This window comes from Barbatula barbatula (assembly GCF_947034865.1).
Source record: "Barbatula barbatula genome assembly, chromosome: 21".
NCBI classification, from domain to species: Eukaryota; Metazoa; Chordata; class Actinopteri; order Cypriniformes; family Nemacheilidae; genus Barbatula; species Barbatula barbatula.
In genome coordinates, this window is record NC_136784.1 from 6769748 (window position 1) to 6786509 (window position 16762).

The 16762-nt window shown below is 39.8% G+C and overlaps 3 protein-coding genes across 5 annotated transcripts in view; 1 reads left to right on the forward strand and 2 right to left on the reverse strand.

Moving 5' to 3' along the window:
* Positions 1–8829, reverse strand: part of ext1c (exostoses (multiple) 1c) — a 40199-nt gene extending 31370 nt beyond the window's left edge. Inside the window, exons 1-3 of one of the 2 annotated variants that reach the window (XM_079484345.1) lie at positions 7707–7921; positions 6305–6443; positions 30–1275 (exon numbers count right to left, since the gene is read on the reverse strand). In XM_079484345.1, coding sequence (XP_079340471.1) covers positions 30–967 — 938 coding nt within the window. In that variant the 5' untranslated portion in view covers positions 968–1275; positions 6305–6443; positions 7707–7921. Of the gene's footprint in view, positions 1–29; positions 1276–6304; positions 6444–7706 lie in introns of both variants that reach the window. The other variant, XM_079484344.1, reaches the window with a different exon arrangement.
* Positions 8830–8921: 92 nt separating this feature from the next.
* tpmt.1 (thiopurine S-methyltransferase, tandem duplicate 1) lies at positions 8922–12592 on the reverse strand. The gene is made up of 9 exons (XM_079484949.1): positions 12438–12592; positions 11128–11257; positions 10810–10902; positions 10602–10734; positions 10283–10335; positions 10104–10178; positions 9905–9990; positions 9766–9810; positions 8922–9605 (listed from the first exon to the last, which is right to left on the reverse strand). Exons 2-9 carry the CDS (start codon positions 11220–11222, stop codon positions 9487–9489), a joined length of 699 nt encoding a protein of 232 aa, XP_079341075.1. The 5' UTR covers positions 11223–11257; positions 12438–12592; the 3' UTR covers positions 8922–9486.
* Positions 12509–15887, forward strand: ppp1r36 (protein phosphatase 1 regulatory subunit 36). Of its 2 annotated transcripts, none has more exons than XM_079484948.1 (11): positions 12509–12647; positions 12765–12826; positions 12939–13034; positions 13142–13230; positions 13316–13382; positions 13640–13726; positions 14030–14179; positions 14315–14357; positions 14570–14793; positions 15195–15398; positions 15492–15882. In XM_079484948.1, the coding sequence occupies exons 1-11, from the start codon at positions 12624–12626 to the stop codon at positions 15757–15759; spliced, it is 1314 nt and encodes a 437-aa protein (XP_079341074.1). In that variant the 5' UTR covers positions 12509–12623; the 3' UTR covers positions 15760–15882. The 2 variants fall into 2 exon arrangements, with proteins under 2 accessions (XP_079341074.1, XP_079341073.1); XM_079484947.1 differs by having other exon boundaries at positions 12616–12647; positions 13127–13230; positions 15492–15887.
* The last annotated feature ends 875 nt before the right edge of the window (positions 15888–16762 follow it).

Consider the following 16762-nt stretch of genomic DNA (forward strand, 5'->3'; position numbering starts at 1 on the left):
CTCCCCACTGGCTCATTTATGTGACTTACCTCTCATACTCTTGGTTGTCATGGTCACAGCGTGCGTCCTTGTGTTTCTCCCAGTCCTTGCCATGGCGACAAGTTGTTAGCGACACAATATCCTTTCCATTGTGGATGTGATGCAAAGCGTTTCGAGTGTCTGAGCCAATGCCCGTCAAGTAACGTTTACCTTTAAACATCAACAGGTATTTCCTCCGAGGGGGGACGGTGTTGTGAACTAACCATCCCCTCTCGCCGCCCTTTTGCGGGTGATCTTTAGAAAACAGAGGTATGGAAATGTCAAAGCCTGGTCTGAAGTGTTCTGTGTTCAGGCTTGCTTTGGCCAAAATGGCCTGACCTACATTAAATCCCAGGTCCTCAGTATAGTTAGGCCAAGTTCCTGAATAAAGGTTAAAGATGACGTGGTTGCGTCCGTCGTTCCAGAGGGGATATCCTCGAATTCGCTCATCCACGTTGGGCACGAACTGCGAGGACAGCTGGTCCCTGTCCAGCGTGTCGATGCCCAGCACGAAAAGACATGCTTCGTGCGGGTCCGACGTGTAATACCGCGATTCCGCCACTGAGGTGAGAATCTTCCGATAACTTTCTGACACCCGCTCTCCCTTCTCTGGTGGATAGACGTACACCCGAAAGCCACTTTGACCTTGGCATCGGGCAAAATCGAAGCAGGTGTCCATCCTGCAGTGACTGTCCTTGTAAATCCCGGCCCATGTCTGCTGCCGCTGCCTGGGGGACTCACCGGCTCCCCCACCACGCTGAAGTTCCGCCTGGTCTGCGTAGCCAGGGAGCAGCGCCCGATCCAACCAGTCAGGCCAGGGCCGTGCCACTTCCCCCCTCCTGTGGGTGATGAGACCCAAAAGACGTTCCTGCAAGCCGCCCCAATAAAAGAGCAGCAGCCAGCAGCACGTGCATAGGCCCAGGAGCACGTACTTCTTCCGTGCCTGCATGAGGCTGTCTCTCTCACCCTCTGAGCTCCAGGGCCCGGCCGGGAGCCTCAGCAGGGGGGAGATGGGCCGGATAGCAGGGGCCGAAGCTCCAGCATAGCCCCAATGTCCACTTGTCCATTAGCGAGAAAGAGAAACACAAATCGCTCTTTCTATCCGTCTTGCTTACTCGTACTCTGCTTACAGCATGGTGTGCCCATGCAACATAAATGTGTGTGCTCTTCGCTGATGTCCACTGGAGACGATGCAGTGCAGTTTCTCTTTTCGCAGCGCCACTCTCCTCATGGCTCAGTGAATCCCTCTGCGACTCCCTACGAGAGACATCAACAACACACTTCAGTACACAGCCTTCTGTTCATTTATTTCATCAAATGGACACACGCACACACTCAGTCCATCCTCAGACACACTGTTTATACAAACACATGAAAAATGTGTGTGATGAACCAAGCAATGCATCGTGGACGGCAGTGCATTACATTGTAAACATTTTTCATGCATGTCATAAATTGTGCATTTTAATGAACTGTACCGTGGTTAAAAATACACTACACAACTACATCATCGAATTTATGAAACTCAATGCTCATGCTGGAATATAAAGTGACCTTAAAAAGTACTTGAACACTTAAGCCACACTTAAAAATATATTATGTCACTGCATTATATAACAAAATGTTAAACCAAGTTCTATCTGCAAACAAATAATGGTGGATTATTCCTGTAACTTTCACACAGCAGGGTGCTTGGGACAGGAAATCTGGGAGGAAGACTTCATGAATCCACGAGCAGAGTAACCACAGGTATAGTTCATCTTATTAAAAGAGATGTTCAAGTCAGAAGTGTTTCTAAAACACAAAAGAACATGTTTTGAGAAATGTCTCATTTGTGTCCATTCAATAGAAGTCAACGGTAAACAATGTTGTTTGGTTACCGACGTTCTTCAAAATAACTTATATTGTCATACAGGACAACATGCTGTTTCTTCTAAATAAATGCACTTGCTCTGATATTCTGTTATCTTATGCAATTGCATTTTTAAACATACCGTAAATGTCCAACTAAATCACATTAGGATGCCAAACTCGTTCATTTTATAAACATGACGATGCAGAGCACATGCTCAGCCCTAGTGCTGGCTACTAAACACTGTGTGTGCATCAGTATAAGTTCAATAAAGTAACATTTTAATCTTGTTATTTTGTAAAGTAAACTGATATCATGTTAAAAGAATAGTTCACCGAAAATGTTGTCATAATTTTTTCACCCTCATGTCGTTCAAAGCTGTATTCAAATCTGTGAAACACCAAACACGATATTTTGAGAAATGTCTCAGTTGTGTCCATGCAATGGAAGTCAATGTGGGCCTTATTTTGGAAAAAAACCCTTAATATTTTAGTGTTCTGCAGAAGAAAGAGTGACATGGCGGTGGTTAAATGATGATATTCATGTATATATTCTACAATATATGTTACACTAATGTAGTATAGTTGAGTCCAGAGGGGTTACATTGTTTATCGTCTGAAGGCTTTGGCAATCACTGGTCCAGTGGTCTGAGTCTGATCAGCTGTTTACACGCATGCATACACACACTGGTGCAGTCTTAGCAGTGAACATACTAAACACGAGCAGGAAGGTTTGAGCTTCAGCTCGGATTCGGGAGATGAAGTGAAGATGAAGGGCTTGAAAAAAAATAAGTGGGCTTAGGAAACCTAAATCAAGAAGGAGAGGGAAAACATAAACCGACTTTTCAAATCTTATGCCAGTTAATCTTGTGGTAGACTGAGGTTGCTTTCTTGTTTGTTTTTTAAGGATGTGAGCGACAGTTTTGAAAGCGGAGGTGTTTGTCAAGAAGCCTTCATCCTTATGTGTACCTGTGTGTGTGGTGCGTGACAGAAGGTCAGTGTTTCTACTGCCAACCAACGCACAAAGTCAGCTTTCAGGTCTCACCTTCCTTATTTTTCTTTTTTCTCTTCTCACCGCTGCGTTTTTGCTAACTTCCTCTAGAGCTTCTCTCTTATCTGTTTAAGCTGTAAGGCCAGCTCCTGCCCTTGCGCAAAATAAACTAAAACGTTACATGAATGTAAATGGCTTGATTATGCTTGTTTATATGCTTTTGTATGCTTGTGAATGTGTGCTTGTTTTGTGACTGCAATTACGATGGGGTACTATAAAGTGTAAAGCTCTATTACACGAAAAAAATGGGGTGTTTATACTTCTACTCACGCCACATGTAAATATACATAAAACATTACATATGTAGGTCATATTATAAAACAGCCTTTTTGACAGCCACATATTCAGAGACTTAAAAATTATTTAAAAATGTACTATTTATATGAAATTTTTGTTTAATTCTGTAATCTACTTACAATATTTTGTGCCAAATTTCCAAAAAAAGTATGTTCTTTTCGCGTTTATTTGCAGAAAATGAAAACTGAAGAAACTGTATTTTTCCAGACTTGCAATGCAAAAGTAATATTTGTAAATGTAGTTCAAAAAATATTTTTCATGTAATAACCTTGATTTTTATTTTAAAGTTTTAATGTGTCTTATCATGCTGCCAGTCTTTCACATTGGTGTAGGATTTCTGCAGCTGAATATGTGAGTGAATATATGTTAATAAGGGTGTGCAATGACAAAGGTATAGTTATCATGTTGTTTTGCATGGTAAAGCTCTCCTTATCTAAACACTCGAGGCCAGGCACATATTTGTCAGGCAACAGATGCAAAGGATTCCATTACAAACTTCTCATTAGTAATGCATGAGCCCCTTGGTTTGGACATTGATTTCCCGGCTTTCCTTCCCTGTCTTTTTTTTGCATCACAGGTAAAATTTATTTCAGCATTTCTTCAAAATTAACTACAGTTAAGATTTCCACTGTTTTGAGGGCGCTTATGCACTTTTTTCCAGCTTTGAACGTCAAGAACACCTGAATATAAAACAATGCAAATTCAGGACATTTTTAGATGTTGGTAACCCAGAAACAAGGAAATCGTATAGCCAAAGGTGTTCACAAATGTCTTCCAATGCTCATTACTAATAAGCCTACTAATACTTTCTCCATTTGTTGGATATTAGTGATCTGGATTAAATAGTAAACATGTGCAGATTTTCTGTAGAAAATGTCTGGACTTCATCAACAGGGGTTTAGGAAAATATAAACAGATGTCATTGTCAGAGAGTTTAGATTTTACAAGTTTTGACTGCAAATTTCACATCCATAAGACTGGAATTATCGCTGAACATGATGTTTTACATAACATCATTCCAAACATATATTCTGTTACTCCCCTGACTTGAAAACCCTGGCTGACAGAAGGTTGGAGCTAAACGCAGGGTGTGATTGCTTGTTTTTGCCCAGAGGGACGTTTCCCACTCTTTCTCCAGTTGTGCTTTCTAGCACAATTACTTTTTATTTTTGTAATTTGAACATACAATTGCTTTCATCTCACTGACACTGTAAGTCTTTCTTACTTATTCTGCACAATATATCACAAGGAGGTAGGTCTCGAAACAAGCTGAAGGCAGTGTAATGAGATGGGGATGTGATGGCATATTGCTCAATCACCATGACAGGAAACAGCTGAATAAGTGAACGCAGGCTTCTGAACACTGAGCGATACGTCTTCCAGACACTTCATTAGCTTTTTCAGAACAAGTGGTTTCCACTTTGTGAAAGCCCAGTATGAAGGAAAAACTGAGGTCAAATGCTTGTGCTTTTTCAACTGTTGGCTGATCATCATGAATATAGAGAAGGACAGCGAGCAGGTGGACGCGGCTAAGAGGCAGCAATCGTAAGCATGCTGAGTTAGTTTCCTATGTCGAGCCTGTTGCCCAGACTGCTACAGCCTGAGTCGGTTTTTTTCGCATGATGAGTGTGTGACAGCTGGACACTGATCTGATCTCCCCTGGCCTGTCTCCCGCTCTGACAAATTAATCAGATCTGAGTAAAAAAGCCTGCTTAGAGAACACTTATACTTTCAGAAACTATTACATCTATTTACAATTTGTACTTTTGAATTTGAAGTGTGTAATTTCAGCACTGCTATCTGTAACCAAAGCACCTTGCAGTACACTGTAGCGAACATCCCATTAACGAGACAGGTTTAAGTATTTCGCTCATAAACGCTCCAGTTAATAAGGCCCTTGTGTGGGGTTGATGAAATAATCTGTAACAGGCCCACATCCTTAACCACAACCTGTCTCATCTATGATTTGATTATATTGTAACTGAACCAGAGGGATGTTACTGGTTTAAGTTGATCTGTTATTGTTAAATCATACACATTTTAAAGGTGTCATGAATGGGCCTTTGTTATTATTTTATACTGTTGTCTGAGGTCTACCTATGAATTCCACATGGTTTTTACATCAAATAAAATCAAGATCAATAAGTAATAGGCTATTTTCTATCCTGATTTTCAGGAAGGTTCAAGAAACTCTCAGTCTTACAACCAGGCGCTGCACAATATGTTGCATGTTTGAAACTGTGAGAAAGGTCAAACTTTCTTAAATCAACCTGTTTATAGTATTTAAGAATTATTTGTGACAATATTGGGACAATATTCAAAAATTCTGTCGAAAGCAAATAATAGAAAAGTTGGAAATTTATTAGACTTATTCGATAATGCAATTATATTTTTCTTGTTTTGAATTTATAAATATGGATGGATTTGGAAAATGTGAAAAAAATGTGTCTTATTTGTTGTATAATCTTTTATTATTTTTTAGCTGTGTTGTCAGCAAGTCGTTTTCCATCGTGTTTTTCGTCAACACATTCGGGGGAAAGCAACTGCATTCGCCTGCGGATTCCGGCCAGGTCAACTCGCCCCTGCGAGAGTTTTGGCACACGTCAGTATGACATCAGAGCAAGGCAGACGTTACTCAGACACATTTCTAACCAGCATGCATCTTGCACAGACCACCAGTGATCGATTCTCCTAAGAATTTGCGGAGGTGATGTCCAACCTGTCGATAGGTACATTTCAGGACCCGGCGTTCGCTGGGCCTGGTGTCAATAAAAATTTTAATTTCATTAACAAAGACGTCTTCAGTTCTGACACTTACAGGAGTACTTTAATATAAAAAAGCTCAGGTTAAAATTTATTTCTTGATTCATGAAACCTTTAAATCAGGAGTAATTGTTTAAAGTCAGAAACGTTGTTCTTACAGAAGATGAAGTATTTCTCTATGATTTTACTTCTGAATTTAGCAACAGCTGCCCTAAGCCGTACAAATAAGAAAAACGCAAGTGGCAACTGATGCTAGAGAAATACAAATGGTGTGGTGAGGTGGGTAAGATGGAGTTAAAATTAAACAACAAACTCTGTCATTACAGGTCAAGTGAAAGCGACAGCGGGGTTGGAGCCAACGGCCCAGCCTAGTTCTGCTGCATGTTTGTGGTGCTGAGACTGAGCCATGCTGAGCTTGTGGTCAAGCCTGCTGGGACATCAGTCTGGCCTGCAGTCAGATGAGCTTTTGAGAAAACACAGAGCGACATGACTAATGTGAGTGTAATTTCAGCGTGGACGATGTTTGTGAGAAATCTAAATCAAATCGTCCTTGAACATACACGGTGTTTTGGAGTTATCTCAAATAAATGAAGATATGAAGATTAAAAGGAAGATTAAAAAACTAGGGCAAAAAATTTGTTTTCTTTTAATAACTGACTTGTCATTTCTGATGCAAAAAGGTCCAATCTGGCTGTTACATCTTCTTAAACAGCCCACCGCTACTTTCATGTTTTAATTACCGGACGACAATAATTACCAGCGGGCTTGATTAATCTACACAACATGTTCCCCACACACATGCCACACAGGCTCATTATACTAACAAACAGGATGGGTTGAGACAATTGGAGGTTATCAGCTGCAGTAGACAAAACTGTATACAGTGCATATTTAAAGAAGCCATTCAACATGAGCTTTCTATGCCACAATGCCTGGCTATTCATTCCCACGCCCCTCCTCTCCGTTACCTCTCTCTGGCCCTAATGAAGTCATATACATTATGTTATATGATGCTAAGGAATGAGTTATGAGAGCTTGTCAGAAGGGCCGAGATTCCAGCCATTTTTCCGTCCCCTCCCGATCTCCCTCTCCTTTCAACTCCACCGCAGGGGTGGACGCATCATTCACTTCACGTGGAGCTCTCATAATACCGCAAAAATCAATTGATAAAAGGAAAAATCTATTCATCTCCTTTTCCAAAATACAGTAATTGGTTTGAAGTTATCGGTGAAGTTAATGACCCAACGTTATGATGGCACAGATAACTAATGTTTCTCAGGTACAGTTCTGACTCATGCTGACCACTGCTTGGCGTCTTGGGATCTAATTAAAACCACAATCACTGCACTCTGTATTAAAATGCACGGGTGGTCCTGAATACACCTGTGGTAACTGAGATGCCAGACATCACTAATTTGTAATCACTGCTGTCGGCATGCATACTTCATGGAGCTGACGGTAATTCGTTTATACGGCTAAAAATAATGTATTATTTTAAACAGTATTTGTGTAATGTTTAATAGCCTTTTAGTATATATGTAAATGATATATTCCTAATAAATAACCTAACCTATTGTCATATATTAACCTGACAATACGATATGAAACGTATTGTCAGGTTAATTGCACTTAATAACTACAATTGCACATTTAAACTAGGTGAAATCCAGTGATGTATAAATGTTATGATTTCTATCACGCGTAAAGGTAAAATTAAGTGCGTTACCTGTCATTATGACGCTGGTCCTTTAGTATGGCCGCATCCTCATCCCCTGGCGACACTGAACGCTTTCTCCTCTCCTTTCTCTCCCGGTGAAATGGACCTTGCTTGTTTTCAGTAGCACAATTTTACGTGATGCAACAACATCCGTGCCACACGGTCCACCCCTGAAGCGCTCCGCGGACACCTCCACTGTGTTCAAAAACCAGTCTCTCTCTCTCTCTCCCACTCTCTCTCTCTCTCGTCTAAAGCGTGTCTACTCGCTTTACCAGCTCTACAAGCTGATTGAGTTACAGAGATCCTCGCGCAAGCATACGCAGCGAGCGCTCTCGTAATCTCACACCTCCTCCCGCGCTCTTCTCCGTCACTCCCTCTCTTCCCACTCAATAACGCTATTTTGCCAAATATTAATATTCCACTCTCACTCTTAGTATCCTGAGGGAGATTTGTGCGAGTCTGAGTTCGGTTATCGCTCTCGTGTAAGAGCTCATTATAGGAGGACCTCCGTTGTTGTAATAATGTGGCTTCTTACCTTAATTGCGAGGTCGTTTGGATGAATGAGGAGACCGAATGCCGTCCTCATACACAGGCATGAAGCAAACGCCAGCAACCACGTTAATATTTTAGTAAGATGCTGTCGGTGCATGGATGAAAGACGCTGTGTTCTTGTGTATGAAATATGTGACAAGGAAACAATGGTCGCAGCCGGTGCCCTTGGGGTGGGTTGCAAATGTGAAGTTGAAGGTCCCCGGTATGGATGAGCAAAGACACTGAATTCGTAACGAGTGATGAAACGATTAAAGCGATGCCAAGACACAACGCAACGTCGTTTTATGACAGCACCTCACCCTGAACTTCAGCAGACCGCTCAATGGTGCGCTCCCCAAATCCCGTTCGAGCCGCACATAGACAATGCGATGCCGCCAGCGTCCAATGATAAATCCCTTTGTTTCTACGTTTAGACAATGTTATGAATGTACAATTGATGCCATTACACGATGTCCAGAAGCGTTCGGGTTTACATTGTTCATTTTCTCGCATCCTCAATATTCCAGCAGGCCCGCCCCCGGCGCTTCTCATTGGTCGACAGACTCGGGGTGCCTTCGCACGAGCTAAATTTAAAGTAAACAGACCCACATCTGGCCAGCGGTGAACGTCACTGTCAGCGGAGGTCGCGAGCCACAGCGTCGCATGCGCTCTGCGGTGAACCAAAGAAGGTGACGACTGGAAGGTTGAGTGTTATAAACTTAAATAGCCGGTAGATTTGATAAAATAACAACCAAACGAACGAAATGCTTGTGATAACAAACTAGTAAGTAAATCAAGTGCGAATAAAATGTTTGTCTTAAAAAAATACAAATTGTGTAGGAGAGACCCGTTCAGTTAAGACGTGAGCATTCACTTTTCATTAAATATGATGTGATACCGAAGATGATTGAAAGTGAGTTTGATAGGCTACTTGTTCTTTACAACTATAGTGTTATCCGTTATAAAACACTCAAGACAGGGTTGTCTCTCTTTTTATTGTCAGGTTGTGCAGTCTTCCCTTTTCAACTGACGCCATCTTGTGGGCATTCGCTGTATGTGTATTAAAAGTAGCATCACAAAATAAACAACACAATTTAACAGAACCATCACAATTTAATACAAATATTGATACGTTGTCTTTAAGTATTCAATTAATATCATATATATCATTTGAGTGATAGAAGATTAATTTAGCTTGTTTATTTGTATTTACTACAGCCCTTTAATGTAAAGACAAGTAGGCCAACACAATGATAACTCATTGTTTCTTTGGAGTGAGAAGGTACACTTTCTCAGTCATGTATTCTATTCCCCATGCTCGGTGTCTTTCCTCAAAGCCATCTGTAGATTGAAGCAATTCAATGTCACAGGCTCCTTCTGGAATAAGGGACAGAAATGTACAAAATAAATTATGATTGAAAAAACGACTTGCTTCAATAGTTAGTAAGACAGTAACGGCTTGTTGTTAAACCTTAAATTATTTAACAATTATTAGTAATTTAGTAACACAACGTTTATTTAAATGACGAAAACTTACCAAATAAATTTTTTAGACCATCTTCTGTGACCAGAAATGGTGGACCTGTATGTCAAGCGCGACAAAAGAAATGATCAAATACTATATGCTTTATAAAGAAAACAGCACATATTACATTAGCTTTCTTTCCTAATGTTACCTTTATACTGCTCAGGATTATATTCCAACGTATCTATAAGATATCTGCAGTCACTCTCCATTAAGGAAGTGAGGAGAGAAGCATACCTTGAGGGTGAAAAGGATATGTAGATACAGGTGAGTGTATGAACTATCATACGCGAGGGATAATGTACATATTATTGTAAATTTTGCATCAGTTATGTAACGGGTCTACTTACTTTTTCCTGTCACATGGGTTTATAGCCACCAGTGCTCCTCTATCCCAAATTCCTCCAAACTTTCCTGCAATTGCACTGCATGTAAACAAAGACCCAATGTGAGAGAGAAAGAAAGATAGAAATGTGACAATTTATGGTTTCATGTTTGAAAATTGAAATTGAAAAGGTGAAACACGCACCTGGAAAACTTGTATAAATCACACTGATAGATGGAGATCTTCCCATCCGCACTCTGAGATCAAGGAAATGCATTAGTTGCGTAGAAATGACTTGAACTCACTGGTTAAACATAATGCTGTCTACTTCCATTTAAAAAGTCTGAAGTATTGTGACCTTCTTGCAGTTTCAGAGTACTACAGAGGGGTTTACATTTGTATGTATCCGAGTTAAGCCACAAGGCCAAATACCAACAAAAATAATTTTATGAGTGTCCGTAATCCCATCTGGTTTTTATGACTGGTGTGCGACCATGATATTGTATTGCCCGTGACAAAATACCTTAAAAACCTTTGCTCCGGGAATCTCTGGTACTGGTTCTTCGTTGTATGTAAGGCTTTGGTCTTCAAAAAACTGTTTAATTCCTTTTTCTGAAATTTCAACTCCAGCCACTGTGTGACCCATATCAGCCAGCCTAGAAAATATAATAAGAGAATGCAAAACAAAATGTGTACTATATTTTTGTTACGTTGGATTTCAGACCTCATACCATTTCATGTCCACAGCTTTACCACACAGTGGAAAAAAGAATCGAATACTCTTTTGTCCATGTACGATTTTGTCCAAGTATTTTTCCAGAAACCTAACAAGTGCAAGAATAAAACTGTTTAAAAAAAGAAATGAAAATAACAGGCAGTTTATTTATGGAGAATGTAAACTTAGAAAAAATGTCATCAATCTATGTGACACAGAAAGGTGTCAAAGACATTAAGCGACAGAACAGGATCGCGTCTCAGCAGAGAATCTATGTGAGATGTGCAAGTATGTATGATTAACTACTGTGTTAATGATCAAATGTGTGGATTACTTGTGCACTTGGGGTTGGTGAAAACCAATTCTGCCTGCCTGCCACCTGTCCTCCCACTCCGACAAAGCCATCACTCGGTTTGCCTGGACTGACATGGTTTCTCTTGTCTTCAGAAATGATTTTATAGCTTCTGGAATTAATAAAAACAAGAGAACATGTTAAATACAGTATCACAAAAAATTTATTTTGTTTAATTTTTAAGATTATTAGATTATCTGTGTTGTCGATCAGGCCTGGGACAAAAATTGTATAGGTGAGCTAGCTTTCCCTGCGACCAAAGGTAGGTTATACCACATAAGAGTAGGGTTGGGTATGGTAATACATTTTTTCGGTTCCAGTTTTGCCTAGCAAATCCCGGTTCCGATTACGTTTCCATTTAAAGATCGGGTATCATGGGCTGTCATGCATTCTGACTTCTTCACACCGTTAAACGTGCTGGCTTCTCATGCTTAACTTGTTCAAAAACGAGTTGGACGTATGTCATAGTATTTCTGTACATGATACACTCCCCCAGCACTCCAACTTGTTTAGGAAAGTTTTTTATAATTCTCACTCTTGCGATTGGCTTCCATAAAGCCAAATCACTTTTATATCACTTAAGAAAAAACACTTACACTAAACAATCTAACCCTCATAAACCGGCTATTTAATTAGTGGTCCAGGATGAAGTCAGTATGTATATTAATGACAATATGGGAATAATATAATTACATTTTCTGGCGATGGGAGATGCGCACTGTGCTGAATTAGGTTATTGGGAGTACACAGATATGAAGGTAAGTGAATTACCATGTCTTTTGAAATGTCACGAGCGAGTTTTCTAATATTGGGGCAAAAGTATGGCATTGTCTAGAATGCATATGCAAGTTTAGTTGATCTCTACAATGTGTGAAGCAGTCTACACAGAAATCAAGATCACAGTTTTGATTTGACAAGCAGGGCAAACAAGTACATCTGCTGGTAGGTCAAAGTACACAAAACCATTCAGCCAATGCTGATGCGGTATTTTACAGCGTAAAAGCATGGGAAATATTTCCATAATCATTATGACCATGCATATCCACTGTACCTATTTCCTACGGTCTGTGACTCACGAAACAACATTACAGAGACCTTAATAAAGTCGTATACAGACAAAACAAGCTGTTGTTTATCTTCATGACTATTTCATAAACCCAATGAACAGTGTAAACGAAACGAATGTAAATCTAAGCTAAAGCTTTTATTTTAACTCTTGACAAAAAACAGACAAACACGAATTAGGCGCGTAAACATCATACAATTTCAATGTCTACAAGAGTAAACTTTACCAGTTCAGGGAGCAGCCGGTGGCAAAGCTCCTCGCGTTTTATAACAGGAAGTACGAGCGTTAGGTGGGCTTGGCATTCGTCATGCGTAGAACTGGCGCGTGACACTGGGAGGTGGAGCCTTCTGTGATTGGTGGGCGCTAGGACACCAAAGACGCTTCGTGTTCTGGAGTTTGCTTTACTAAAAACATGGCAGAGTCACCGACGGAAACGGTAGGAAGTCTAGAAAATCTATTTCCACAGTATCACTGAAAACAGAATGTTTGAAGACGCCTCTAACGACATATTACTGAAAAAGAATAAACTATTGTATTATTTTTTGCATTGCAGATAATGTCTTCCTTTGGAAACTGGGACTGGAACGACGAAACACAAAGCCTTGAGTTCACGAGGTAAACAACGAATGGGTCTTTTATCACATTACTATTTAATGATTATTTGTGTATTAAGTGATTATCTATTGCTTGTCTGTTTTGCATTTCATTCTTTTTTTGTTGTGTGCAGTTTCGAACCCCCTGCAGGATTGCGAGAAAACAATACAACTACCAAGACATCTACATACCAAGAGCAGTTCAGAAAACACCTGCATAAGTGGCAAAGGTAGTGTATGTGTTACATGTGGTTGGCTGACATCAGTAAATAATTATGGCTTAAAAACGTATGTTTTTATTCTGAGCAATTGATTGGTGCAGTTTCATTTTTCAAAGGAACACTGTGGGACCAGCTCAACTGAACGCCTTCAAGACGTCAATAAAACGCTCACAAAAGACACATGTCACAATTCACGATGTTAAATGTAGGTCCTTAGTTTGCAGCATAATGAAAACAAAGGTCCTTTTCTAATAGCGAGGATATTTATAAGCACTCTTATTATGTTACAGTGGCAGCTGTCTCTTTGTTACAAAAGGATGAATTCCCAATACCTATGTGTTTTTTGTCTCTATTAAAGTAAGTTCTAACTTTCGTTCCCAACCATTCAGTTGGTTCAGTATAGACTTCATGATTTTTGTGAAGACGTTCAGATAAATGGCTGATAAAATGTAGGCCTATAGCTTGAGTGTATTTAATGTCACTCTGGATAAAAGCACCTGCCAAAAGCATGAAACAAATATGAAAGTTACTGAATTAATTAATAAACAAAATGCAGATTTTTAGGTTCATTTTGAGTTCTGCGATTCCAAATATTTTTACCCATATTTTCACAGGAGCAAAGAGCTGGATGAGTTTTTTGTCTGTGTCCTGCTCTACTTTTCTTGCTACTTTGAGATAAAAGCTCTGGAGGAAATACAAAAGTGAGTCAAAATCTTAACATCAAAATCATTAAATAGCTGTTGTTACATGACACTTTGAAATAGAAATGTACCTGTTCATTTTCTATACCATTTGTGACATCATATGAGTCAGGTTTATGTACCTACTTTAAGCACATATCTACAGTTAACATAGAACAGTGCCATGCCAAGGCCATGGCTATGACTCCCATATGAAACTGACATCATCTGTCAAATACATCAAATGTACAACTTTTTTGATCACCTAATGCATTGTCATGTGACAACAACAGCATCTCGTTCTTTCCTTTCTTTCTATTCCAGTGATGAGAGTGTAACCGAGAGGCAGAAAAAGGTAGAAACACGTATTAAGGTGGAGCTGGCGCAGAAACATCTTGCACTGAGCTATGCCACTCTTCTTCTAGGAAAGGGTCCATGTGGCTTGTTTCCACAGCACCGTACGGCCAATGTCAGGTCAGAGAAGCTATGAATGCCATGCCTAGAGAGTGTGTTTAATTTATATGCATCTCCGTTAAGTTAATGCATGGGTGGAATGAGTGATGGATGGGTATGTGTTTGAGGAATAATGAGTCTGATTTATGTAAACAGGGGTAGGTTGTCGTCCACTCACAGTGATATACAACTGGATGAGGTTTGTGCATTTGACTCATACCATATGTCTTATCCTGCCAAATATTTCCTGTAGTGTATAATAATAAGTGTGACAACTAGCCCCGTTCTTCATCTCCTGTTCATATAGTATTACCTTTCTATACTGTTGAACTATAGTAGGCACCGCCTGCCACCAATAAAGGATTCATATGTCTTCCCCATCATGAGATCAGTGTGTTTTTTGTATCTAAGTGTGTCCTCAGCTTTTGCAGCTATGCTGCATGGGTTACGTTTGGTAGGCGGGACCTGAAGGGAATCCAGATTGAGATTGGCCGCCTGTTCCGGTCAGACACTTTTAACCCCACCCTGAGGACTGAATCGGAGGAATGCGATGAGAACCAGAAAGATCAGGACAGTTCTCAAAATGAGGGTCAGTCTGAGGTGAAGAACCCCAGAAAAGCAGCAAAGAAAGACAGGTCAGCAGGTGCTATGCTACATTGGATATTAGTTCAGGTAGTTTGACCAAAAATTAAGATCAGATATAATCCGGTCATGTGGGAATGATGAGGGTGAATTATTCACACAATATTATTTTCAACATATTATTAAACATTCTGGCATTACACTATTAAAACTAAAAAAGCAGTCCAGTATATTCCATTTTACTTCTGATCTTTTTCATGGTTTTATTATATTACTGTATTTATTTACTATCATTGCTACATTTCTCTGGAGCTTGGAAACCAAATTTATTAAAACAGATTTACAAAAACTTCAGCCTCAGTGAGTGTGAAAGTGACTGTGTAATGATTCATGATTTCACATAGCCCTCTCTTCTCTTTCACACTCTCGCTCTGTCTCCTGAACCCTAACCCAGGAAGTCTAACCGGCGCCCGACACTGAACAGTATTATAACCCAGCGTTCCCCTCTGATGGCCTCTCTGCTGCCCACTCCACAAGAACAGGCTCCTCACCTGTTCGGGAACTTCAGACGTCTTAAACAGGGTTTAAAATGTTCAAATGAATATTGCAATTTAGAGGTGGTGAAGAAAGAGCTGAACCAGCAACTCGCCTCTCTCTGGTAATACCTTGAAGTATGAGCTTGCATTAGGACTGTTGTACCGAAGTAAAAAAAGTTACATGTTTTGCTAAATCAACTTCTCTTTCCATTTAGCTTTGGGATCCTTGGAAAGCCTTTGAGCCAGTTCAGCTCTGAAAGCCTGAAGCTTAAGGGAAGTCACAGTGAAGGAGAGATGGAGGATGAGGAAGACGATGGTATAAACAGTGCCGTGGCGAACAATGAGTCACATGTTCACATCAGGAGTAGCAAAACCTCTGTCACAGCCCAAAGATTGATGACCACAGACAGACGCAGCCGCTCTAGTCGAGCTGATTTGGTCTCCAGAGCGACCACTGAGGACGTGAATTCAGACACGGAATGACTAACCTGTATGCAAATGCATGAGTGTGTTAATGTTGGTTAATTATTCTGTATGCAATCATGTATGCATTGCAGCATTTGTCAGTGAGCTATTAAACTATTTTCCACTATGGGTGGCATTTTCAATGTATCTGTTCATTTCAGGTTTTAAACTTTAATGAAGTAACACATACTAAAATCCCACAAGGCCAGAAATCTGGTCGCAGATATATTCTTGGCTCTATATGTAAATAATCCAATATGAACTATTACTTATACAGCTTGTAATCTTTAGTCTAGATATGATATTGAAAAGTGTAAAATGTGAAACGTTATTTATATGTGCTATTAGTTTAGGATTAGCTAATCCCTTCAATGAGGGGAGTCGTAATTACCCCAAAAACAATCTACCACATGATGTTTTACATACAGCATTGTTTTTGTAATCGGGCATATGGGGCATTCTGACGTCTTGTTTGTTGAATTGTGGTCATTACATTTAGACCATTGAGAGGAAATTACAAAATTATTATGATTACGTATTCGCTCTATCACATTTGTCCATTAGAGGGAGACATTTCATACAGTAGAGCAAAGTAGTCTCACCGGAGGTAACCTCACAGTTATAGATAAATTATAGTAGAAATTGTTATTGAACATTCATGAAGATTTTTGTTTTGTTTTTACTTAAGGCACATACAAGGCGTAATTTTGTTTTTGCCTTAAAATGTGGGCACACATGCTAATGTAAATTTATTTGCACAGCCGTGTGTCAGACTCAAACGGATTAACATATTACAGTGAACGTGTTTACAATTGTTAAATAGTTCCACAACAAACATTTAAAACCTGTTTTAAAAAGAATACGTTGAAAACTTAGGTTCATTATAGTCAGACATTACACTCTGAATTACGTCCCTCAAACCAGTAAAGATAAAAAAAGAAAGAACAAAAAACTACATTTAATGAATAAACAAAAATAGTTTCTCTATCTCGTTAGCGCTCTCCCTCTCAGGCCATGCGCC

Excerpts from the sequence above, each read along its gene's own strand:
- tpmt.1 (XM_079484949.1), bottom strand. The coding sequence starts at position 11,222 with ATGTCAGTCCAGGCAAACCGAGTGATGGCTTTGTCGGAGTGGGAGGAC. Across the intron at positions 10,179-10,282 it reads GATTTATACAAGTTTTCCAG|TGCAATTGCAGGAAAGTTTG; the intron begins GTGCGTGTTTCA and ends GTTTACATGCAG. Across the intron at positions 9,606-9,765 it reads TGGTCTAAAAAATTTATTTG|AAGGAGCCTGTGACATTGAA; the intron begins GTAAGTTTTCGT and ends CCCTTATTCCAG.
- ppp1r36 (XM_079484947.1), top strand. The coding sequence starts at position 12,624 with ATGGCAGAGTCACCGACGGAAACG. Across the intron at positions 12,827-12,938 it reads CAAAGCCTTGAGTTCACGAG|TTTCGAACCCCCTGCAGGAT; the intron begins GTAAACAACGAA and ends TGTTGTGTGCAG. Across the intron at positions 13,383-13,639 it reads TGTTTTTTGTCTCTATTAAA|GAGCAAAGAGCTGGATGAGT; the intron begins GTAAGTTCTAAC and ends ATATTTTCACAG.